Source organism: Manacus candei, unplaced genomic scaffold (assembly GCF_025592945.1).
Source record: "Manacus candei isolate 608988 ecotype Guabito, Panama unplaced genomic scaffold, ASM2559294v1 h1tg000015l, whole genome shotgun sequence".
NCBI classification, from domain to species: Eukaryota; Metazoa; Chordata; class Aves; order Passeriformes; family Pipridae; genus Manacus; species Manacus candei.
In genome coordinates, this window is record NW_026138063.1 from 26,460,413 (window position 1) to 26,486,310 (window position 25,898).

The 25,898-nt window shown below is 49.9% G+C and overlaps 1 protein-coding gene, 1 long non-coding RNA gene and 1 pseudogene across 2 annotated transcripts in view; 1 reads left to right on the top strand and 2 right to left on the bottom strand.

The window, feature by feature from the left end:
* Nucleotides 1–213: 213 nt before the first annotated feature.
* On the bottom strand, nucleotides 214–1,263 carry LOC127468443 (NADH-ubiquinone oxidoreductase chain 2-like; annotated as a pseudogene).
* Nucleotides 1,264–2,600: 1,337 nt separating this feature from the next.
* Nucleotides 2,601–25,898, bottom strand: part of LOC127468433 (uncharacterized) — a 66,707-nt gene continuing 43,409 nt past the window's right edge. Inside the window, exon 2 of the mRNA XM_051781573.1 lies at nucleotides 2,601–4,677. Within this exon, the coding sequence (XP_051637533.1) occupies nucleotides 2,602–4,677 (2,076 nt within the window). The 3' untranslated portion in view covers nucleotide 2,601. The remainder of the gene's footprint in view (nucleotides 4,678–25,898) is intronic.
* LOC127468449 (uncharacterized) overlaps nucleotides 9,136–25,898 on the top strand; it is a 51,453-nt gene continuing 34,690 nt past the window's right edge. Inside the window, exon 1 of the long non-coding RNA XR_007903569.1 lies at nucleotides 9,136–9,260. This is a non-coding gene — a long non-coding RNA (uncharacterized LOC127468449). The remainder of the gene's footprint in view (nucleotides 9,261–25,898) is intronic.

The window sequence follows — 25,898 nt, forward strand, 5'->3', positions numbered from 1 at the left end:
TAGACAGAAGCCTGTTGGTTGGGGCATTTAGCTGTTAACTAAAATTTTATGGGATCAAAGCCCATCTGTCTAGGGGGAGGTTCTAGCTTAATTAAAGCATCTGAGTTGCATTCAGGAGATGCAGGTTAGTACCCTGTGTACCTTAACAGAAACTAAGAGGGATTAACCCTTGTTTAAGGCTTTGGAGGCCTTCGGTTTAAATAACCTAAGTTTCTAAGGGATTGCGAGTACTATGGGAGACAGTGGTAGGAGTATAATTGATAAGGAGGTAAAGGTTGTGGTTAGGGTGTTAGTTGGTTTGTTAGTTTGTCATTGTTTTATGTAGTTAGTGAAGTTTGGGGGTAGTGTGATGGTTGCACAGTAGGCCAGTCGTAGGTAGAAGAAAAGTCCAAGTAAAGAGAGTAGGGTAATAGCTGTGGCTACTACTGTTAGTTCTTGTTTTGTGAGCTCTTGAATAATTAACCATTTGGGTAGGAATCCCGTTAGGGGAGGAAGACCTGCAAGGGAGAGGAGAGTGAACATAAGGATTGTGGTCAGTGATGGAATTTTGGTTCATGTGGATATAACAGTGGATAGTTTTAGGGTATTGGTTGTGTTAAGGATGAAGAAGATGGCGGAAGTTGTTACAGTATATAGATAGAACGTAATTAAAGTCAGATTGGGGTTATAGTTGAGAATAATAGTTATTCATCCTAGGTGTGCGATAGATGAGAAAGCTAAAATTTTGCGAGTTTGGGTTTGGTTAAGTCCTATTCAGCCACCTAGGGCTGCGGAAGCAATAGCTATCGAAGATAGGAGAGCTGGGTTGAGTGAGGGGGATGTTAGGTAGAATAGTGTGGTTGGTGGAAATTATATGACTGTGGCTAGTAGGAGGCATGTTGTTATAGTTGAGCCTTGGAGAACTTCTGGAAATCAGAAATGAAATGGGACTAAGCCTAGTTTAATTGAAATTGCAATAGTTAGTAGTATACATGATATGGGGTGGGTTAGTTGGGTGATGTCCCATTGGCCAGAGAATCATGCATTGGTCATGCTGGAGAATAAAAGTAGCGTAGATGCGGCTGCTTGAGTTAGAAAGTATTTAGTAGAGGCTTCAATGGCTCGTGGATGGTGGCTTTTAGAGATTAATGGAAGAATAGCTAAAGTGTTAATTTCTAAGCCGACTCATGCTATTATTCAGTGGTTACTCGAAATTGTGATTGAGGTTCCTAGGAGTAAGCTTATTGTGGAGATTAGTTTAGTTTGGGGATTCATTAGTAAGGGAAGGAGTTAAAGATGAATCCAGACTATAAAATTCTGAAATGAGAAGTTCTGTTGTACTAGACTTTATATTTTGCAGAAATTCCTGAGATTCATTGCGTTGTCCGAGCCCATACGATTGGACACACCTGTTCACCTGTCCAAACTTGGAAACTAGGTCTGCCAACCGGGAAAAGATTATCTCAAGTGCTGTTGACTCCAAGTAAATGATCACTGTAATCCACTTAGATCTCCTCACTGGGGATAGACATGATTATATTATTGTCTGTATTTTCACTGTTACTCAGTTGTTATGTTGTTTACATTTTTAGAAATGACACTTCATCAATACACTGTTCGAGTCATTCACCAGTGTCATGGTCCAACCATGGACCATGCGGTGGGATGGAATCCAACAGCCCCCAGGAGCTGGTTTCTCCCCTGAGGGTGCAGAGCAGCAGGGCCTTTTCCAGACCCAACTGTACCTTCCAGAAAGACATTTCCTTTCATCATTCATTTGTTCATTTGTTTGTTTACACTTTAATTTACCCCATCATTTCCTTTCATCATTCATTTGTTCATTTGTTTGTTTACACTTTAATTTACCCCGTGTGCTGGTTTAAAAGTTAACCAGCAGGGGGAATGAACTCAACTCAAAGGAGAGATTATAAGTCAGAATAACAATTTATTAAAATGATGCAGTAAGTACAATAATACAAACCAACAATTGGTCTCAACCCACAAAAACCCAAATGTATAACCCAGTGCCCTGGGGCCTGAACAAAGTGGTGTTCCTTGGGCCCTGTTTGAGTCCAAAGTAAAGGGAGAGGGGAAGAACCTGCTGGTGGGAGAGCTGCTGCAGTCTGGCCAGAACTGGTGATCGCAGTCCAGTGGTGGTCTAAGTCTGGTTGAGAGCGATGAGCTGCAGCCGTCCTCTGGATCCCACGAGTGGGTTGAAAAATGTTCCAAAACTCCAAGATTATATATCCTCCAGTTCAGGCAGGAATGTTCAGTGCTCCCCTCAGGGTGGGGAGTTCCACAAAGGGTGTGAGGACAGAAACATCCTCCTATCTCACAGGCCTCTTAACACCTAGTTTATAGCCTGAGGAGTCAGGCTCTATGGGCAGAGGGTGCGAATAGTCTATTGACAACAATAGTCTAGTTTCTGGGAAATGACATGGAAGGCTATAGAATACAGTTTTGGGTTACACCCACCATGATGAACTGATCTCAGCTGTCCTAACTAGGACATTATCCACCCCTTATTCTATGCCATCCATGTCATGCCCAAATTAACCCCCTTTAAAAACTATATCCCTTTATATACATACATCTATCTATCCCTTTATATACAATGAAACATTACAGACCATTCTCACTCAAAATTAGGTCCCCTTGTGGTACACAACGTGTCTCCCCATCTTTTTGCATTACCCACCAGGTGGAACCAGGTCCTTGAGCAAAAACAATCCCTCGGATGGGTTTGCCTTTGCTTGAGGTGGGACTAATCCAAACAGTCTTCCCTAACATTCCTCTCATATGTACCACAGGGACTTTATCTCCATCTACAGTATGCAAAAGTTCTGATTGGGCAGGGCCAGCTCGATTGATGGAACCTCGGGTGTTGACCAACCAGGTGACCTTTGCTAAATGCAGCTCCCAGTGTTTGAGAGTCTCCCCACACAGTGCCTTCAGGGTGGTTTTCAGCAGTCTGTTGCACCGCTCAACTTTTCCAGCAGCTGGTGCATGGTAGGGGATATGATACACCCACTCAATGCCGTGCTCTTTGGCCCAGGTGTCTACGAGGCCATTCTTGAAATGGGTCCCATTATCAGACTCAATTCTCTCCGGGGTGCCGTGTCGCCACAGGACTTGTTTTTCAAGGCCCAGGATGGTATTCCGGGCAGTGGCATGAGGTACGGGGTATGTCTCCAACCATCCAGTGCTTCCTTCTACCATGGTCAGTACGTAGTGCTTACCTTGGCGGGTTTTGGGGAGCGTGATGTAGTCAACTTGCCAGGCTTCCCCATACCTGTACTTCGACCACCGTCCACCATACCATAGAGGCTTCACCCGCTTGGCCTGCTTGATGGCAGCACATGTCTCACAGTCATGGATGACCTGTGAGACAATGTCCTTGGTTAAGTCCACCCCTCGGTCACGAGCCCATCTGTATGTTGCATCTCTCCCCTGGTGACCGGAGGCATCATGGGCCCATCGAGCCAGAAATAATTCTCCTTTGTGCTGCCAATCCAGATCTACCTGAGAGACTTTAATCCTGGCAGCTCGGTCCACCTGCTCGTTGTTACAATGCTCCTCATTAGCCCGTTTCTTGCCTACATGAGCGTCTACGTGACGGACCTTCACACTCAGCTTCTCTACCCGGCCAGCGATGTCCTGCCACATCTCCGCCGCCCAGATGGGTTTCCCTTGGCGCTGCCAGTTGGCCTTTTTCCATCGCTCCAGCCATCCCCACAGAGCATTGGCCACCATCCATGAGTCAGTGTAGAGATAGGGTCTTGGCCACTTCTCTCGTTCAGCTATATCCAAAGCCAACTGAACGGCTTTAAGCTCTGCAAACTGACTTGACCCACCTTGTCCTTCGGTCGCTTCTGCAACTCGCCGTGTGGGACTCCATACAGCTGCCTTCCATTTTCGGTTTGTCCCTACAATGCGGCAGGAGCCATCCGTGAAGAGCACATATCGCCTTTCATCTGTTGGTAGCTTGTCATATGGTGGGGCCTCCTCAGCCCGTGTCACCTTCTCCTCCTCTTCTTCAGAGGATAGTCCGAAACTCTCACCTTCAGGCCAATTGGTGATAATTTCCAGAATCCCAGGGCGATTAGGATTCCCTATCTGGGTTCGCTGCGTGATCAGAGCGATCCACTTACTCCACGTGGCATCGGTGGCATGATGTGTGGAAGGAACTCTTCCCTTGAACATCCAGCCCAGCACTGGTAGTCGGGGTGCCAGGAGGAGCTGCGCTTCGGTGCCGATTACTTCTGAGGCAGCTCGAACTCCTTCATAGGCAACCAGGATCTCTTTCTCAGTTGGTGTATAGCTGGCTTCAGATCCTTTGTATCCCCGACTCCAGAATCCCAGTGGTCGTCCTCGGGTCTCCCCAGGCACTTTCTGCCAGAGGCTCCAAGAAGGGTCATTCTCCCCGGCTGCGGTGTAGAGCACGTTCTTCACGTCCTGTCCTGTCCTTACTGGCCCAAGGGCTACCGCATGGGTAATCTCCTGTTTAATTTGTTCAAAGGCTTGTTGTTGTTCGGGGCCCCACTGGAAATCATTTTTCTTCCGTGTCACAAGGTAGAGAGGGCTTACAATCTGACTATACTCGGGGATATGCATCCTCCAAAAGCCCACAGTGCCTAGGAAAGCCTGTGTTTCCTTCTTGCTGGTTGGTGGGGACATGGTTGCTATTTTGTTAATCACCTCCATTGGAATTAGGCGGCGTCCATCTTGCCACTTCACTCCTAGGAACTGAATTTCCTGAGTAGGTCCCTTGACCTTACTCCGTTTAATGGCAAAACCGGTTCTTAGGAGAATCTGGATTATCTTCTCTCCTTTCTCGAAGACTTCGCCCGCTGTGTTCCCCCATACAATGATGTCATCAATGTACTGTAGGTGCTCTGGAGCCTCACCCTTTTCCAGTGCAGTCTGGATCAGTCCATGGCAAATGCTGGGACTGTGTTTCCACCCCTGAGGCAGTCGATTCCAGGTGTACTGCACACCTCTCCAAGTGAAAGCAAATTGTGGTCTGCACTCTGCTGCCAAAGGAATGGAGAAAAAGGCATTGGCTATGTCAATGGTGGCATACCACTTGGCTGCCTTGGACTCCAGCTCATACTGGAGCTCCAGCATGTCCGGCACAGCAGCACTCAGGGGTGGTGTGACTTCATTGAGTCCACGGTAATCCACCATCAGCCTCCACTCTCCGCTGGACTTACGCACTGGCCATATAGGGCTATTAAAGGGTGAGTGAGTCTTGCTGACCACCCCCTGGGTCTCCAGTTCACGGATCATCTTATGTATAGGGGTCACAGAGTCTCGGTCGGTGCGGTATTGCCGACGGTGCACTGTTGCTGTGGCTATCGGTACCAATTGTTCTTCAACCTTCAGCAGTCCCACAGCAGAGGGGTCCTCTGAGAGACCAGGCAAGGTGTTCAACTGTCTAATTTCCTCTGTCTCCACAGCAGCTATGCCAAAAGCCCAACGAAGTCCTTTTGGGTCTTTGAAATACCCACTCCTCAGGTAATCTATGCCAAGGATACACGGGGCCTCTGGGCCAGTCACGATGGGGTGTCTGTGCCATTCCTTCCCAGTCAGGCTCACTTCAGCTTCCAGTACAGTCAGCTGTTGGGATCCCCCTGTCACCCCAGAAATGGAGATGGATTCTACCCCTATGTATCTTGATGGCATTAAAGTACATTGTGTGCTGGTGTCCACTAAGGCCTTATATCTTTGTGGCTCTGATGTGCCAGGCCACCGAATCCACACAGTCCAATAGACTCGATTGTCCCTCTCCTCTACCTGACTAGAGGCAGGGCACCCCTGGTCCTGGTCATGGTACTCATTGTGCTCTTCTTGTGGGTATGACCTGGAGGTCCCTTCAAGAGGATCATTCCTGTACCGTCTGGAGTCTTGCCCACGAGAGACTGGAGCAACGTTTACTCTTTAAGAGTTCTTTATGGTATTTGTTCCTCTTTTCAGTTCACGTACCCGGGTTGCTAAGGAAGAGGTGGGTTTCCCATCCCACTTCCTCATATCTTCTCGTGCTCACGGAGGTAAAATCATAGATCGCCACGTGGAGTGTACCTTCTCTCCTTAGCTGGGGGACGCTGGCTCCCAATAGCAGAGACTCTTGTTTGTCCTGGCGAGATATGGGAAATCCCTTCCTTAATTTCTTCTCTTAGCTTCTGGTGTCCCTCTTCAATTTTCTCTTCCAGGTTTCGGACGTGTTCAGCCAGTTTGGTTTCCACAGATGAGATGTGGGCTCGTAATGGGGTGGTGACAGTGTCTTCATAAATCCTGAGTTTACTAACCAATGCTCCCACCTTGTCCTCTCCCTCCCTCCATTGCAGCGTTGCTAAGTAGCGGGAATACATTTCTGGCCCGAGTCGTGCAAACTTTAACCACATCTGGGATGTGCACTGTACGCCATCTGGACTCTTAGGGAATCTTTCATCCTCTGAAAAGATTATCTCCAGTACAGCTTACTCCCTTAAGCACCGGATACCTTGTTCCATCGTGTTCCACTGTCCTTGCTGTACGTGGAGGTCCTCCTTGCAAAGGTATCTCTCCCTCACACTGGACAACAGTCGCCGCCAGAGGCTGAGAGTTTCCTGCCTCCTTCCAATCCCCTGATCAATGACTACATCTCGAGACAGGGATCCCAGATGTCTGGCTTCACTCCCATCTAGGATCGTATCGTTAGCTGCGGCATCCCAGATTCGGAGCAGCCAGGTCAGAATGGACTCGTTCGCCTGTCGTGTGAACTCTCTCCGGAGCTCACGTAGCTCACCCAGGGATAGGGACCGAGTGATTATTTCTGGCTCTGTCTCCTCCGGTGGATGTGAAGGTCCCGCCTCTTCGTCATCATTTGCTATACGGACTGATTTAGTCTTTGATTTCCTTTTCTGGACAGGGGCGACTGCTATTGGTTTTGCTTGTTCTTCTGGCTCCTCGATGGTTTGTGTGGACACGGTGCTGGTTGGTTTATTTCTTTCTCCCTCTGACTCAGCTGTGGTTTGGGTGGACGTGGTGTCTGCGGATTTGCTCCTTCTCTCCTCCCCCTGACAGTGCTGTACCATGTCAAGTAGTGCCCGGTAGGCAGTGGCCAGGGCCCAGCAGGTTGCTGTGAGCTGGCCGTCTCTGGAGCTGCCAGAGTATTTTTCCTTCACCAGTCTTATCATGCTAACAGGATCCTGCAGTTGTTCAGGGGTGAATTTCCAGATCATTGGAGGAGAAAACTTTTCCAAATACTGGCTGATGTCCTCCCACTTCCCGTACCACTCAGCATTATCTGCTCCCAGGGCAGGTGTCCAAACAACCTCCCTAAAAGGCACTTTTCTGACCCTAAACATGGTGTACACAGTACAGAGCAGACAGAGCAACACTAACAATAACATTATGCTGTCCTTAACATCAAAAGGGAACTCAATATTTTCAAAAACTGTTGTAGCAGGTCTGAAGGGGAAGAAGGAGGTGGGAGGCTGGAAACCATCCACCCTTGTTCCTCCAAAAAGCTGGGTACGATTTTTAATGAGGCCCCAGAGGTAGCAACCCAAACCAGGACAGGCAAACAGGACTGAATACACATTTACAATGAAACTCATTGCTTCTGATGTTAGAATGACATAAACATAATATACTAATAAAACAATTTGGATCCCTCTCCCTGGTCTTAAAGAGAGCATCAAAACAGGCAAATAATACCCCATCTGTGGAAATAGGAACAGGCTCAAATACAACATCCATGTGAGTGCATCAAACAACATGGTGATCAGGGAGTTTCTATATCCAAATAGACAAATGCTTAAAATGAAATTGTGATTCTGACTTCTCTCTCTCTGCCCCACGCTGGGCGCCAAAATGTGCTGGTTTAAAAGTTAACCATCAGGGGGAATGAACTCAACTCAAAGGAGAGATTATAAGTCAGAATAACAATTTATTAAAATGATGCAGTAAGTACAATAATACAAACCAACAATTGGTCTCAACCCACAAAAACCCAAATGTATAACCCAGTGCCCTGGGGCCTGAACAAAGTGGTGTTCCTTGGGCCCTGTTTGAGTCCAAAGTAAAGGGAGAGGGGAAGAACCTGCTGGTGGGAGAGCTGCTGCAGTCTGGCCAGAACTGGTGATCGCAGTCCAGTGGTGGTCTAAGTCTGGTTGAGAGCGATGAGCTGCAGCCGTCCTCTGGATCCCACGAGTGGGTTGAAAAATGTTCCAAAACTCCAAGATTATATATCCTCCAGTTCAGGCAGGAATGTTCAGTGCTCCCCTCAGGGTGGGGAGTTCCACAAAGGGTGTGAGGACAGAAACATCCTCCTATCTCACAGGCCTCTTAACACCTAGTTTATAGCCTGAGGAGTCAGGCTCTATGGGCAGAGGGTGCGAATAGTCTATTGACAACAATAGTCTAGTTTCTGGGAAATGACATGGAAGGCTATAGAATACAGTTTTGGGTTACACCCACCATGATGAACTGATCTCAGCTGTCCTAACTAGGACACCCCATCAATTCCTTTCATCATTCATTTGTTCATTTGTTTGTTTACACTTTAATTTACCCCAGCATTTCCTTTCATCATTCATTTGTTCATTTGTTTGTTTACACTTTAATTTACCCCATCATTTCCTTTCACCCTCTCACCTCCCCAATTAATCGCCTCTACTACTCTAACTAATATTCCACCCACATAGGCCTTTAACAGTTGGTCCCAAACTTTTTTCCAACCCTTCAGAAAAAAAGGAATCAAACCTTTATCACCAACTCCCAAAGCTGGCATTTTCATTAAACTATTCTCTGAACCACACCACCTTAAACCGCCCGAATTGCCCCACGAGACAACCCTCGTACAAGTTCTAACACAACAAACAACGTCAGCAACAGACCCCAGCCCGCAATTAAAAATTGTCCACCCCCCCAAGAATAAAACATAGCCGCTCCCTCAAAATCCAACTGAACAGATAAAACACCCCCACTATCCACCGTGTTCATCCCTAACCACTCTAACTCAGATAGCCCTATAATAAACACCCCACCCCCCAGCACTAAAACTAACCCAGCACCATACCCAACAACCTGCCAGTCCCCTCAAGTTTCAGGAAATGGATCTGCTGCCATTGAGACCGAATACACAAAACCCACTAACATCCCACCTAAATATACCAGAAATAACACTAGTGATACAAAAGACACCCCCAAACTCATTAACCATCCACACCCTACAATAGACGCCAACACTAACCCCACTACTGCATAGTATGGAGAAGGATTAGAAGCAACTGCTAGTCCTCCCAAAATAAAACTAACACTTAAAAATAGTATAAAGTACGTCATAACAATTCCTGCTTGGCTTCTATCCAAGACCTTTGGCCTGAAAAACCATTGTTGTAATTTCAACTACAAGAACATAAAACCTTAACAAACCCACCCACAACACTATAATCCCACCCCTTTCTACCCTTCTAACCTCTCAGCAACACATTTTTGTTATCCACTTGAACTACTTCTCCAACCACTAAACAAGTCCTAAATCAATGTTAACTATTACTACAACTAAAACAAGCCCCAATAATAATCACTATGCCTAAAACAGCCTTAGTCCTTGTAGCTTACAATAAAGCATAACACTGAAGATGTTAAGACGGCTATTACACATACCCATGGACAAAAAAGACTTAGTCCTAACCTTACAGTTAGTTCTTGCCAAATATATACATGCAAGTATCCACATCCCAGTGAAAATGCCCTCAGCACCTTAAAAAGACGGCAGGAGCAGGCATCAGGCACACCACTCCAATTGTAGCCCAAAACGCCTTGCCTAGCCACACCCCCACGGGTTTTCAGCAGTAATCAATATTAAGCAATAAGTGTAAACTTGACTTAGTTAAAGCAACTTACCAGGGTTGGTAAATCTTGTGCCAGCCACCGCGGTCACACAAGAAACCCAAATTAACTTTATACGGCGTAAAGAGTGGTTTTTCATTATCACTTCAACTAAGACTGAAATGTAACCAAGCTGTTATAAGCACAAGATGCATCCAATACTCCCATAGAAATGATCTTAGCTTCATGATCAACAAAACTCCACGAAAGCCAGGACACAAACTGGGATTAGATACCCCACTATGCCTGGTCCTAAATCCCGATGCTTTCACCACTTAAGCATCCGCCTGAGAACTACGAGCACAAACGCTGAAAACTCTAAGGACTTGGCGGTGCTCCAAACCCACCCTAGAGGAGCCTGTTCTATAACCGATAACCCACGATACACCCAACCATCCCTTGCCAAATCAGCCTATATACCGCCGTCGTCAGCCCACCCCTAAACTGAGGGTTTAACAGTGGGCACAACAGCAACATCCCACTAATAAGACAGGTCAAGGTATAGCTCATGAGATGGTAGAAATGGGCTACATTTTCTAGCATAGAATACCTCACGACCAGGAGTGTGAAATCACTCCTAAAAGGCGGATTTAGCAGTAAAGCAGGATAATAATGCCTCCTTTAAGCTGGCTCTGAAGCACGTACATACCGCCCGTCACCCTCCTCACAAGCTAGGATTAATTTTATTTATAATAAACCCCTAAGCTAGAGATGAGGCAAGTCGTAACAAGGTAAGTGTACCGGAAGGTGCACTTAGTCTACCAAGGCGTAGCTATAACTAAAGCATTCAGCTTACACCTGAAAGATATCTGTTTCATATCAGATCGCCTTGAAGCCTAACTCTAGCTCTTCTACCAGATTACATATAAACTATGTTAATACCACCCATTAAATCAAAACATTCTCTCACTCAACCTAGTATAGGCGATAGGAAGGTAAACTCATGACGCAATAGAGATCATGTACCGTAAGGGAAGAATGAAATAGTAATGACAAACCAAGCAATAAATAGCAAAGACCAACCCTTGTACCTTTTCCATCATGATTTAGCGAGAAATTACCCAAGCAAAACGCCAATTTAAGCTTGCTTCCCTGAAACCCAAGCGAGCTACTCACGAGCAGCTATCTACTGAGCAAACCCGTCTCTGTTGCAAAAGAGTGGGAAGACTCGTTAGTAGTGGTGAAAAGCCAATCGAGCTGGGTGATAGCTGGTTCCCTATGAAATGAATCTTAGTTCCCTCTTAATTCACCTCCCAGGACTACACTCAACCCACATGAAGCGAATTAAGGGCTATTTAAAGGAGGTACAGCTTCTTTAAAAAAGAATACACTCTCCCCTAGCGGATAAATTCAATTACAGCTTAACTGTGGGCCTTCAAGCAGCCACCATTAAAGAATGCCTCAAAGCTCCTCACCTAAAAAAAATCTAAACTTCCTTATGACTCCCTCTTCCCCAATAGGCCAACTTATATTAAATAAGAGAATTTATGCTAAAATAAGTAACTAGGGATCCCCTCTATGGCGCAAGCTTACATTACAACATTATTAACAATCCACAGGATATTTTTTAACCTTAACAAGACCTTATACCCAAAACTCTGTTAACCCACCTATGGAGCGCCCCCAAAGATGATTAAAATCTGTAAAAGGAACTAGGCAAATCCAAGGCCCGACTGATTACCAAAAACATAGCCTTTAGCAAACCAAGTATTAAAGGTGAAACCTGCCCAGTGACAATTTGTTCAACGGCCGCGGTATCCTAACCGTGCAAAGGTAGCGCAATCAATTGTCCCATAAATCGGGACTTGTATGAATGGTTTAACGAGGTCTTAGCTGTCTCCTACAGATAATCAGTGAAATTGATCTTCCCGTGCAAAAGCAGGAATAACCCCATAAGACAAGAAGACCCTGTGGAACTTTAAAATCTGCTACCACTCCCATAAACTAATACTCACCCACAGGGCCCACTCCCCGGGATTTTGCTGGTGTGCATTTTTTGGTTGGGGCGACCTTGGAGACAAACTCAACCTCCAAATACCAGACAATCCATCTTAACCAAGAACTACCCATCAACGTGCTAATAGCAACCAGACCCAATATAATTGATTAATGAACCTAGCTACCCCAGGGATAACAGTGCAATCTCCTTCAAGAGCCCACATCGACAAGGAGGTTTACGACCTCGATGTTGGATCAGGACATCCTAGTGGTGCAACCGCTACCAAGGGTTCGTTTGTTCAACGATTAACAGTCCTACGTGATCTGAGTTCAGACCGGAGTAATCCAGGTTGGTTTCTATCTATGTTACAACTCCTTCTAGTACGAAAGGACCGAAGAAGTAAGGCCTATGCCACAAGCACGCCTTCGCACCCAGTAATGAACCCAACTAAATTACTAAGAGCTTCACCATAACTCCCTCCTAGAAAAGGACCGCTAGCGTGGCAGAGCTTGGCAAATGCAGAAGGCTTAAGCCCTTTACCCAGAGGTTCAAATCCTCTCCCTAGCTCCAACACAAATCACATGACAATTCACTTAACCCTCACTTACTTTATTATATCAATATCCTATGCTCTCTCCATCCTCATCGCCGTAGCATTTCTTACCCTAGTTGAACGTAAGATTCTAAGTTATATGCAAGCCCGAAAAGGGCCTAATATTGTAGGACCATTTGGCCTCTTACAACCTATAGTAGATGGAGTAAAGCTATTCATTAAAGAACCAATTCGTCCATCAACTTCATCCCCTTACTTATTTATATCTACTCCTATCTTAGCCCTTCTCCTAGCAATTACAATCTGAACACCACTTCCCCTACCCTTTCCCCTTACTGACCTAAACCTTGGCATACTCTTCCTTCTAGCTCTATCTAGCTTGGCAGTCTATTCAATTCTATGATCAGGCTGTAGCCTATGGCTTGCCACTGCTCTACGCTGGTGTCCTCGGCAAGCTGGTGACCCTTGCGGTCGAGCCATCTGGCAAGTGATTTTGCCAATTTTTTATTTAAGGGTTGACTGTGTTCTATTACAAAGTCTTTTAGGCACCTGTATACAAATTTTTGGGAGGTTGAGAGTGTGAGTCCCATGTTGATGTTAGTCGGGTCTCAACAACAGTCTCTTGATGGAAAGTCCTCCCTTTGGTGTTCTGCCAGGCTGTGGGTGTTAGGGTAGGGTGAGGAATGTCCTCAGCAGTTCACCTGTCTGGTGCGTCGACCCATGCAGCTACCGCTGAGCCCACAGTCGTCCGCTCTGCTGAGGAGGACCGGCGGGGACGATCGCCTCTCCTGGCGTCGCCTGAACCCAGGTGAGGACACAGGAGTTCTCTCAATATGAGAGTCCTCAACTGTGCCCCACATTGGGCGCCACTTGCCATGGTCCGGGGGGATGGGAAATGGGACCGAGCACTGCAATAACGGTTCTTGGCACAGTCGAGGGTTCGTGCAGCAATGCCACTTTATTCAGGGACAACAGGGTTTTAAATAAGGTAAGTCTGAGGGGAGGATTCTGAACTGGGGAGGAGCATGGAACTGACAACTCAGGGAAAAGTGTGATAGGGAGACAGGGAAAAGGCGGGTGGAACTTCGGAGTCTCCAGGAGAAAGGGCCAATGGGAGCTCTCTTTGCACTGCAGCAAACTGTAGCCAATCAGTGGCAGAGGAGTGGGAAAGCAGGGGAGGACAGGGTGACAAACAACTTTGGGCGGGAAAATCTGAGGGAGAAAGGGGAACAATATGGAGGTATAACAAACTTCATAAAAATTCAACAGTAAACTGGGGTACATAAAACTCCATGACAATACAGCAATAAACTGGGGTAAAACTGGGGAACAACTGTCAGTCCGGTGGATGAATAGTCCAGTGTATAAAAGTCCATCCAGTTCCCATAGATGCTTCTCAATGCCACATATCTTTCCCAATTGGTTTTTTCTTCCACCACACCCTGCTACATGCAAACATAACAAACGAAAGCATCAGCAGATGTCTTTCCATTCCTCTTTCCCTTCCCATTCTCCATTCCTCTTCTCTTCCCATTCCCACAGCCAACACACTATTTCACTTCTCACTTTAACAAAGCTCTTTTCTCCTTCAAGCCCCTCAAAGGCGCCAAGGCTACATAGGAGGCCACACACAAACAGTACTCCTCTTCCCACTTGACTACACCTTCTCCCTCACTGTTCTACAGGGAACACCAGGAATCTGCTCGCAGAGGCCTCTCGTTTCCCATCAGTAGCTCAGCACAAGGAGTTAAAGGAGCTCAAGCCTTAGGCCACGAGAGCTGACAGCAAGGAAACTTTGGGAGCAAACTAATGCTGCTAACATGGACCCAGCTGAATCCAGCACACAATCACAGAATCCAAGAGTCCTTCAGCTTGGAAAAGACCTCCAAGTTCACTGAGTCTTGTGCAGCCCCTCCCTGACCGCCTGCAGGAACTGGATGATGCTTTGCACAAGCACCAAAAGGAATGTTGTGAAAGCCATGGGCTGCAGGAGGACACAGAGAAGGGCTTGGTTGGGGCTGGGAAGGAGGGAGCTGGCGCTGGGGGAGCGGGGATGGAGCCTCAGGGATGTGGTGCAGCAAGGACAGGGGCCCAGGCAGCTGGCAGGTGGTAAGGCCTCACCCCCTGCCCCAGCAGCAGCACCGGGGCCTGCCCAAGGCGCTCCTGCCAGGGGCTGGGCCCTGCAGGCAGGGGCAGAACCCACTCCCTGGGGCGACCTTGCTGCCCTGGCCCTCGTCCGGCCCAGCCTCTCCCTGTGTGCGTGCTCCCCACAGCACAGGCTGCACTGGGCAGCATCCCCTGATGGGCCCTGCAGAGCTGCCCCACAGGGACACTTCCCTTTTATGTCACAGGTGCCACAGCCTGTCCCAGCCAGCCCTGCCCATTGTCCCCACCCCGGCTCAGTGACTCACAGTGGCCCCTGGCAACCAAAGAACCAAAGCCCCACACCCCCAGAGTGCAGCCCTACCCATGTGCAAGGGGCCCCCAAAGGGTTCCCTGCACAAAGCAGCCCCTCCAAACCCTTGTCAGATAGAAAACTGGGGGACGTGACCCTTGGATGCTTTTAGTACAGAGATACAAGCTTTTCTTGAATAATGGAGGGGGTCACTTTTTTATTATTCATATTTACAGTTATCCATTTGGGGACAGGATGTCCTACAGGCTAATGTGGTGTCACATTTGGAGTGAAAAGTACTTTTCAAAGAAACCCAGGGTGCATGGGTGATGCAGAGGAAGCTGCCAAGTCACCCAATGTGAAGCTCAACACTGCTTTGCAACAGCACTGCCCTTTCACACACATCTTTGGCAAAGACAAAGATGTCAGGCTTTAGTTTCTAAATCAGTAACACTTGACAAGACCTCTTTATGAACTGACAGTAAGAGAACTTAGGAGCAGCTTAGGGTTGGCAAGTGTAGGAGCCAAGAAGAGAAGGGCTGATGGGTATGTCGTGGTTACTGACAGCTGGATGGTCGTGGAGCCGACCAAGGACTGCCAGACACAAAAGACATCACCTGCTGGACTTGGCCCAAACACCAGCCCCCTCCTCTCCCTTCTCAACCACTCAACCACAGCCTGCACACACCCACACCTGCCAGGGCCAACTGGCTGTTTCTCTTCTCTTTTCTGCCTGGGGGCGAAGGAAGAAGGACAGGAAGGGCATTTGCTTTCGGGCCAGAGGGAAGGGGAAGGAGATCCCCCCAAATCCATCCCTGGCAGGATGGGGGCTGGAGGAGACATTGGGGGACCCCCAAGAATATTTTCGAGGGGAAGAAAGGATGGGGGCACCCACAGGGGGTTTGGGGGGGGGGGGAGGGACCCAGGAATCTCGTGGTGGGACACTGGGGAGTTCCCAGTAGTTTCTTGGGGGGGTGGACCCCCAGCAGTCCGGGGTGGAAAAATGGACTGAGGAATCCGCCGTAAAGGGCCGGTGACACCCAAAAGACTGTAGGAGGGGGTCGGGAGGGACCCCGGAGTCCTGAAGAGTGTTTGGGGGTCCACAGGAGGGAGTCTGGGGGTCTGAGGTGGTCCCAGGAGATTTTCAAGGGTTAAGGGGATGCACAGGAGATTTGGGGGACGAGGGGGAAAGGCGGAGGGTCCCCAGGAGACTTGGGGGGGATCTGGGCGGTTCCTGAGAGTCTTGGGGGAGATTCGGAGGGGTCACCAGGAGCCCCCGGACCCCCTGAACTCACCCCACACCACCATGGCCTCGTTGGGGCCGCACGTGAAAAACAGCGCGGCGGGGGGAGACCCTGGGGCCGGGATCGATCGGGACCAATCGGGTTCAATCCCGATCCTCCCCTCCCCCGCCATCACCGCCCCGCTCCCGGCAGCCCCCGCGGAAGTTTCGACGTTCTATTGGGTGACTCACCGGCACAAGGACAGGGGCCCAGCAGAATTTGGCAATGACATCATTCCAGCAGAGCCGTTCTATTGGCTGCGACCCACGAGGGAGCCCCAAAACCTCTTCATGGCTTGGGGGGGAAGGACAGCCGGCACGGCCGGGAACGGGGGTGCAGAGGGTGTTCAAGTGCCCAGGAAAGGGGCAAAAAACTTTCCCCTCTCCCTCCCAGTGCCCCCTCAGCCCATCCTAGTGTCTCCCCTCTCCCCCCAGCCCATCCTGGTCTCTCCCCTGCTCCCCCAGTGCCCCCGTCCATCGAGGTCCCAGCCCGGCCCTGCCCCCTGCTCTGCTCCGGCCTGGATTTCTCCCCTGCAGGGGCAGCTGAGGTGGTTCCAGGGCGGGCGGGAGCTTCCGGGGCAGGGGGTGGCTCCCGACGTGCTGCTGGAACCGCCCCTGTCTGGGCGGGCCCGTCAGCCTGGGGCACCTCCTCACCCGAGCCTGGGGGACGGACCGGCAACTGGGAGGGGCTTTGGGAAGGAATGGGGAGGCTGAGAAGGGGTTGGAGGTCGAGGGGGTAAGTGGGAAGGTGTTTGGGGGAGTTTGGGGGTTTGGGAGGGAGGTTGGGGAGATTGGGGCAGCTGTGAGGGGATTTGGGGAATCGTCAGGGATGTGGGAAGGAACTGGGAGAGAGTTTGGGGGCATACTCAAGGGGAAGGGGGCAACTAGGAGAGGGTTTGAAAGGTCGTGGGAGGGCTGGAGGTAACTGGGAGGGGTTTGGGGGCATCTTGTGGGTTTTTGTGGGTCTGGGAGGCAGTCTGGGGGCCTCGGAGGGTTTAAGGGGAAGTTGGGAGTGTCCGGTGGGACCGGGATGGGATTTGAGGGTTCCTGGAGGGGCTGGGAGGGCTTTATGCCTTTATACTGCGGGCATTGTCTAGTATTGATGGGGGTAATCCGTGAGTTGACTGTTTCATAATCATCCAAATTTTAACAAGACTTTGAAGGTGGTCAACCTCAGTTTGAAGCAGCTCATTTTTAGCAACAAATTTATCCGATTTTTCTCCTGTTTCCCTCTCAAAGGCTAACGATGACTTCAACACCACATTTTCTGATTTCAAAACAGTAGACTCAACATCAGAAATCCATTCATGACTTCCCTGTCACCACTCCATCCGAATGTCTGTGCACTCACTGTGGCCTGAGAGAAACCTGCCTGTTTGCAGCACACTGACTGGGCAACTTTTCTTTTTGCAGGTGGAAAAGGGCAGATAAAGAAAAAACAGATGGGTCCAGCAGAAGTGATGCTGCTTCTGTCAAAAGCAGAGCAGAGGCCGAAAGCACTTTAGGAAGTTGCTTACAGAAGCACTTGTGCATTCCAAGTTCCAGCTCAGGAGTCTCAGTGACTTGTCCAACATGGGAGCTCCTTTTCCATTTCTCAACCCCCAGATTCCTCAGGAGTAGGAAACTGAAAACACTGACTCAGAAAAGCTCCATTCCTTCCTAATAATTGTGCTTTGTCCTTCCCATTTGTCAGTGCTCTTGGAAATGTGCTGGTGTGATCTGGATCTGGGAGCAGCCCTGACCTCCCACAGCCCTGACCACACACACCTCATCCAACGGCAGGAAGAACCTGCCTGGCTCCTGCTGGGGTTCTCACCACCCACCGACAGCTTCTCCCTGCAGAGGGGTGGGCAACTACCCAGGTAGGATGAGACCTGACCCCAGCAGGCAGCAAAGTCCCTGCCCTGGCACAAAGAACCCCGGAGCACAGGGACCCTGCTCTGCAGGACAGCCCCGGGCATCCCTGGCTGCACCCCCACCTTCCCACCCCGCAGCCATCCCTGGGAGAAGGAGCCCACCTGTGCTGTCCCTGACGGTGCTGCAGGGAAGGCCTGCCCTGGAGAACATCCTCCTCCGGCGCAACAGAGAAACTGGGAGAGTCCTGACAGATGTGCAAGGCTGTGGCATGTGGTAGCTTTAGGAGATTCCTCCAGGAACACAAGCGACATTGCCCTGCACCTGTAGACTCACTCTGCAGAGGAGTGTGAAGTTGTATCCCCAAGTTGTGTCTCAGCTGAATACCTCCCATCTTTCTGCTGCCTTTAACCTCCCTTTGCCTTTCTTCTCTTCTCTCGTGCCTTCAGGCAGTGCCCTCGGCCCTGCTGGGCTGTGCAGAGGAGCTGCTCCTGGGCAGAGCTGTCTCTCTGCAGTGCTGCCCGCTTGCCAGGATTTCCCTGTGTGCCAGGAGCCCGGCCCAGCTGAGCAGCACAGCAAGAGCCAAAGGCAGCCCTTTCTCTGCCCCTCTGGATTCCCCGCAGGTGTCCCTGGGGCTCCAGGGGAACCTGCTGTGGAACAGACTGAAGGAAACAATGATGTTCCCTCTTCGCACCTCTTCAGTGACACTTCTTTCCAGCAGTGACATTTCTCCTCTTAGAAAATTACCAGGGTATGATGATCACCTTTTCTAGTTTCATCATTACACAGGACACCAGGAGGGTGACAGCAAAGGATCTGGTAACTCCCTGGTACAGTGGGAGTTTTCCTGGAGTCACACAGAGAAATGTGTCAGGGCTCTGAGCGGTGTCCAATCCTGAGCTGGACTGATGCACACACGGGGGTGTTCAGAGACAAGAGTCCTTCCCTGGCACACACACAGGCAGTTCATTGCAGCAGGGGCAGTGTCTCCCTGGGCTCCTGCTACCACTCCCAGAGCCTGGAGCCACCTCAGCCCTGTAATGCTCCCACCCTGCCCACTCCTACACTTCAGATGAACATTGGGGTTTTCTAGTCACTGGAACTGCCCAGACCAACCCCTCCCTGGTCCCCCCATCTCCCTGCCCCGCCCCAGCCCAGTAGAACAGCACAGTCGTTTCTGGTCCTGCAGCAAGAAAGGGAGGCAATAGAGGACAGGGACAGTGACTGCATGTCTGGACTGCTCAGGAGATCATCAGCTCAGGCGGCAGCTCCTGCAGCCCCAGGGCCAGACCCGCTTCCCAGTGGCCCAGGCAGCTGCTGCCACGTGGGCACAAGCTCTGCTGACCAGGAGGGTCCTGTTTTGAAGGGCTTTGCAGATGGCCACGTAGTGGTCATAGGACATGATGGTGAGGGCAAGCTCCACTGTGATCAAGAAGAAAAGCAAAAAACACCTGTGCAGCTCATCCTGAGTAGGACATGCCCCTGGTGTTCCAGAGGGAATTGGCCATGGCTTTGGGGAGAGTGATGCAGATGCAGCCCGGGTGTGTGAGGGAGAGGTGGAGCAGGAAGAAGTCCCTGGGGGGTGTGCAGGTGGTGGTGGCAGGCTACGGCGCTGAGGATGAGGTCATTGCCCAGGAGGGCAGCCAGGGAGATGCCCAGGAAGAAGCAGAAGTGCAAGAGCTGCAACCAGGAGGAGGAAGTGGGGGATGGAGCTGCTATTGGACATGAGCTTCCTCCGGGCATCAGGAAAATGTCCAAGGAGGAAAAGGCAGTGAAAACTTTGGGGCAGGTTTCCTAGATCAAACCCATGAATTCCTCTGAGCATCTACCCTCATCCCAAGTATCTGCAGTCACACATATATAGATTCTGGACTGTAGAAGACAGGCTTAGCATGACTTTAAGATGATTTCTTCTCAATTTTTTGATTTATTTTTCTACTGCCAGGTCTGAGAGGGGCATCGTGGAACCAAAGGAACCCTGAGACATTTCAGAATCCCACGTGTCTTGGGTCTGTCTGAGCTGGAGTTCATTTTCTCACTGCAGGCGTCACAGTGCTGTGCTTTGCATTGGGAGCTACAAAGGGGTTAATCACACCAGTGCTTTGGCAACTGCTGAGCAGGGCTGGTGCAGCATCTTCGTCCCCTGAATCGGGGGCAAGATCATGGGAGGCGATACAGACAGGTCAGTTGAGCCAAATGGACCAAAGGGACATTGCAGAATATATGGCGTCAGCTCAGCTACAAGAGCTCAGGAAAGGAACAGGAAAGGGGGAAAATCCATTTTTTTACAATACATGCCTTCTGAGCGGCTTCTCTGTGTGGTGAAGCACTGCTTCCCATGAAGTGGCCAGGTATGGCTGCTGACAGGAAGTAGAGAGAAAATCTTTTTATTTTCCTCTTCACTTATGCATGCGCAAACTTTGACTTTTGCTTTAGTAAAGTGCCTGATCTCAAGGTAGAAATAATTTTCCATCTTATTCTGTCTCTTCTGTCTGGCTGGGAAGGGCAGCAATAGAGCAGCTTGGTGGGCACCTGGCATCCAGGTAAGGTCAACCCACTGCAACATTGCAGGGTCTCATGGAACCAAAGGACTGCTGGGAGACTGGGGGAACTCACGGAATCAAGTGGCCGTCGTGGCACTGCCCTGCATCATAGAAGCAAATGTTCCCTGGGAAACTACAGAAACCAGGGACTTAAGGGACATCATTGGGATGTGCGGGACCTCAGGGAATTAAACAAACCGTGGGATATCTTTGGAACTTCATGGAATCAAAGGGATTGGAATCAAAGGGATAAAACAAAAGAATTAAACCCCATGACCAGAAACCATTGGATCGAACATTTCTTTAATATGCCAGCTGGGGATTCATGGGGGTACTCTGCCATGCATGAATCAAAGAATCAGTATAAATTTCGGAGTATAAATACAGTGATACTTGAAAGACCCTCCCCTTCACAAGCAGTCCAAAATTCTCTTATGATTTTAGGGTCAAATAGCCTCTTGGATTTTATTCGTGGAGCAAGACTGCCATCTAGCGTCCATTTCTTCTGGGAGGGGCAGTCCTTTTCACAGAGTGGTCTTCTCCCTTAGCAGGCCTCGTAGCGTCTCTGATCTATCCGACCCCTAACCCCTAAACTAAATGCTTTAGGACCAGCTAAGACGTGTCTTAGAACTTCCCATTTGCTTAAACAATGTATAATTGACTTTCTTCTTAAAAGAACAATCTCTTATTAAACAAGTTTTCTGAGGCCTGTAAGCTAATTTCTTGAAGATGGGCATATGATACACTCTCTATTAGTTTCCATGTATCATCTACATTCTCTCTCCTACAACTAATTGTAGTCTTAAAAGAAAAGAAAAGACTGCTACCATGCCAAGAAAGCAAACCCCTTTGTTGATTAGGATTTTTATCTAAGAAAAACTTCTGATTTACGAAGCCATTAAGGATGGAGATCCTCTCTCATTTCAGTATCATTGTGACAATATGGGGCCTCACATAACATATGGAACACAGAACATTGCACATTCCCAAGCAATCAAGGGGCCATTGTAACACTCCAGGGCCTCCTGGAAGACGGAGGCCCCGCAGAGAGACCTCAAATCAGAGGTTTGGGCAATCCTCAACCAGAGGAAGTTCAACAAGGGGAAGTGCCAGATTCTGTCCCTGTGATGGGGCAACCCCGAATGTCCGGACAGACTGGGAATGATATTCTGCATAGCAGCGCTGGAAAATGGCCTCTGGGGTCCTGGTGGATGACCAGTTGGCCAAGAGTCAGTTGTGCTCTGGCGGGGGCTCCCTGCTCGGTCACAGGAGGGTTTTCAGACACACGAGTCCTTCGCTTGCACACAGACACAGACAGTTCATGGTAGCAGGGGCAGTATCTCCTGGGGTTCCTGCTGCCGCGCCAGGAGCCTGGATGCACCTAAGCCCTTGTGGGGTGCCACCTGCTCTGCCACTATCTGAGATGCCCCACCGCCTGAGAGATGGGAACGTGGAGCTCTGTCCAAGAGAAGCACATCCCAGAGCTGCACGCATGGGCTTTGCCAGGATTTAGAACTGTAAAATGCAATGTGACACCGAGACACTCTTTGTCCCACATAACTTCAAGGTCTCCCCAGGAGGTTGATGGCAATTGTTCTTGCTCAGGGTCATCTCCCCACACCAACAGCAGGTGTGTACTCAAGACTTGTCTGTGCAATGCAAACAGACACACCCTGCCTAGTTCTTCGGTCTCTCCAAGGAAGGCAAAAGAATCTCTGTGTGCCGGGTGAGAAGCCAGTGCTGGAAGTTGTGGTTCTATTGTGAGTGCCAAGAGCGGATGGCAGGTCTGTGATAAATGCCCTGAGGAGATGACCTGGGTTTTCCAGTGCACATGGCAATAGATCACACCCTGCTTTGGTGGTCATTTATGTCCTACGGAGGTGACAGAGATGGGAAAGAGAATGAAATTTTTGAATGTGCCTCTGAGTGCCCCTCAACCTGCTGCAAATGTGCAGATTCCAGTACATCCAGTTCAGGTGTGAGAGGCTGTTCCCTGGTCCTCTGAGTAAGAAGAGCTGGACGAGGGACACAGCAGAACTCGCTTACTGAGACTGCATCTCCATGAATCCCAAAGCAAGTGCGAGGGGTTATGACACGTCCGAGTTTTCCCAGGGGAAGGTGTTTCTCCCATGCACTCCCTCCCCGTGGCACAGCTCCCGACAAAAACACAAGTGGTCTTTGTCCCTAGCAAAAGTGCTCCTGCTGCTAGCAGGGATGTTCCACGGGAAAGGCCAGGAGAGGTTGAGCCCGGAGGGCACTGAGCCCGGAGGGATGTTCTGCCTCTCGTGCCCCTCGACCATTCTCGCAAGCGCTTGCCCTGGAGGACAATTCAGGAGTCTCCACGTACCAAAAGAGAGATGTGAGGGAAGAGACGATGGCGGTGTAAGAAACACATGGCCTGTCAATCTGAAGATCCTCGATACCTACACCATCCCTGCCACCCAGCCCGGCCCAACCGGTTCCACAGTGCAGAGCACGGACCGCCGCCGCTCTGCCGCCGCTGTCGCCTGGCCTCCGCCTCCAACCAGCACCCGAGGGGAACCCGGGAGGCGACGACACCTCTCCCAGCCCCGGGGCGGATTTGTCGGAGGAGGACAGGGGAGGAGGGAGAGGAAGGCAGAGGAGGCGGAGAGGAGGAGACCAGCCAGGAGCAGAGAGTCGGGGCTCGTGGGGGCAGAGGGGCGCCGGGAAGCGGATCGGCGGCTGCGGCCCTGTCGGGGAGCGGGGCTGGTGGCACTGACTGCGGTTTTGATCTGTGCACAGGGTTGCTGGCTGGAGACCGTAGTGGCCGGGGCAGCCCCCTGGGGTGGACGTGCATATTCCTCGATGTTGCCCTCCTGTCTGGTCGGTTCTTCACAAAACTCTTCTCCCGAACTATCTTTCCAGCCCTCCCTCCCTCTGGTCCATAAAGTATTCCCTGGGAACACTCACCGCTTTTTTCTTTGTCTAGTCGTTATTCTTTCCTTGCTTTACTCTCTGTCCTTCAGTGAATTCGTGCAGTCTGTCCTTCCCCTTTCCTACTTTTCTTCCTCTCTTCGCTTGGCTTAATCCCGTAGCTTTCCATTCTTCAGTGACTTCACCAATCCATTTCTCTTTTCCGCTCACCTCTCTCCAGCAAATATTAATGGACATTTCAACTACTACACACCTTTATATCCTCTTAAAATTCTTCTCCGTATTGGCTTGACTGCTGCTGTGCCCTTTGTTTTGGGAAAAAACATCCAATGTAAAAACACTTCCGACGGCTTTTCTTCATCTCCCTGTCAGTGTCTGCAGGTAGAGCCCAGGTGCAACAGGACCAGTTGGTAGAGACCGCCGAGAGCAGTGAAATCTCCAAGTGCTCACACGCCAACATACGAAACGGTGATTTTATCCATTCCTACCGGCAGCTCCCGGGTCACAGCCCCGAGTTTCTCGGTGCTTAATGGTCCAGAGAGCTGCTAAATGGTCCAGAGAGCTGCGGGTGCCAACGGGGCTGCTGTGGGTGAGGGGTGATGGTCTTTCCACCGTTCTCGGGCTCTCCCGGCACCGTCATGTAGACGAGTTGGGTATTAGCGCTTCTATTAAAACAGGGTTTTCAGCCATACAAAGAGAACAGGCTTCAGTACCTGGGTGCCAAGTGACGTAAAAAGCAGAGCGCAACGCAAGAGGTACCAGTGCTAGAACACTGAATTTACCCCTGGCCTGTCAAATCCTCATCTCACTAAAATTAATAATGCGTCAGATTCTGCTTCCAGGCTGCCTCTGGTACGACCTCCCGTTTTCTCCAGGCTGCCGAAATAGAGCTCAGGACAAGCATACATATGTATGTTTTCAGGACAAGCATGCATATTTCAGGTGTTACCTTGTCTTCTGAGCAGGAGAAGTGACACAACTTGGATCTCATCACGGAGACTGTATCTCCATTGGTCCAAAACTGTTCGGAGATGCCATGCCGTGATTTCTCATGGGCAGGTGCTTCACCCATGCACTATTTCAGCGTAGAACTGGTGCCACAGCCCAAGTCTAAAACTAAGGTGCTATTTGTCTCCAGCAGAAATGCTCCTGCTGACAGCTCCGCTCCCCACAGACTTCGATCGGTCTCCCGGTGTATCGTAGCCCCCGTAAGCCATGGTCCACTGCAAACAGGGATTTGAATATGTTGCCAGCCGGGGAAAACTGGAAGTCGTCTCAGAGGCAGCCTGCAGGTTGAAAGGGATGCATTAATAAAGTTAGTGAGACGAGAGTTTGATAGACCTGGAGCAGCTTTGGAATGATCTCCTGATTTTCTTTAGAAAAGGAGAAATGTGTGACTGGAGAGAGAGCCGTGATATCTTTTGGTGGCAGCATGTGGAAGAGAGGACAGACGGAGAGGGATAGCGAAGTTGAAGTGGCGAGCAGAGAGAGAGAAGGAGGCCTGAACTTTCTCTTCTTTCCCTCTTTATTTCTTTAGAGATGTAAGATCGCCTGGAGTGAACACATGAAAGACAGCAAGTACATGATCTGCAGCGATGTTTCTCTATTCAGTTGTATTCCCCCACGGGACATGAAAAGGCAGTTGAATATTTCCTGGGAGGAAAAAGAATGCATTTATGAAAAGCTGGGATATAGAGAGGAGGTGTACCAGGCAGAAAGTGACGACGAGGTAGCCAAAATTCATGCTGAGACAAACCTGCCTGTTTACCGAGAGTGTCAGAAATCTCCACCCTGTGCCGAGAGAAGAGAGCTGCCAGAAACGAATCTCTTAGAGGGGGAACAAAGGAAGCAGGAGGGCCGAGAAATGAACTGTACTTTCAGTACCTCAAATGCTCTCTTTGGGTTTCTCCCTCCCCAAGCAGCAGCCCGTCTGGCTCCCACAGCCGATGGCATTCTGAGCATTGCCTGGCTCTGGGGTCTCACTCATGGGTAGAGATTGTTCCCGGTCAGCTCGCAGTGCAGTCCTCCCATCCCCAGTTGCAATCGCCTGCTCTGCTGCACACACACTGATATGCTTTTGGGAGCTCCGGGCTTCTACCCTTCTGCACCTTTCACATCTTCCCGTGCTGTCCTCAGCTCTCTGGGCTGCTTGCAGCTTCCTCGGGGAACACGTGTCTCCTCCGCTTCTGTGGCTTTTCCCCTGTCCTTCTTCATCTGCCTGGGAAGAATTCTTCTCTCCCAGCTCCCCGGAAAAGGGAAATAAGCCCTGCTGGGTAGCAACCCAGTGTCTCTAGATTTGCCTTTCTCTTCTGCGAAAATGCAAAGTCTGAGAGGAACGTGGCTCCAGCAGGGCTGCTGGATATCCCAGCTCCAGCGATGGCCAAGGAGAGCATATGCCCTAGGGAATGTACTGAGGGATGAGCAGGGAAGAGGATGAAGACCCTGACGCACATGCAGGGAGCACATGGGGCAACTGCCAGAATGCGGCTTGAGAGTGGTGGGGCTAGGATAGCCCTGGTCCACCCAGGGTAGTTGAAGGTCTGGGGGCTTGGCAGATGGAGACCATCACACCCAGCCCC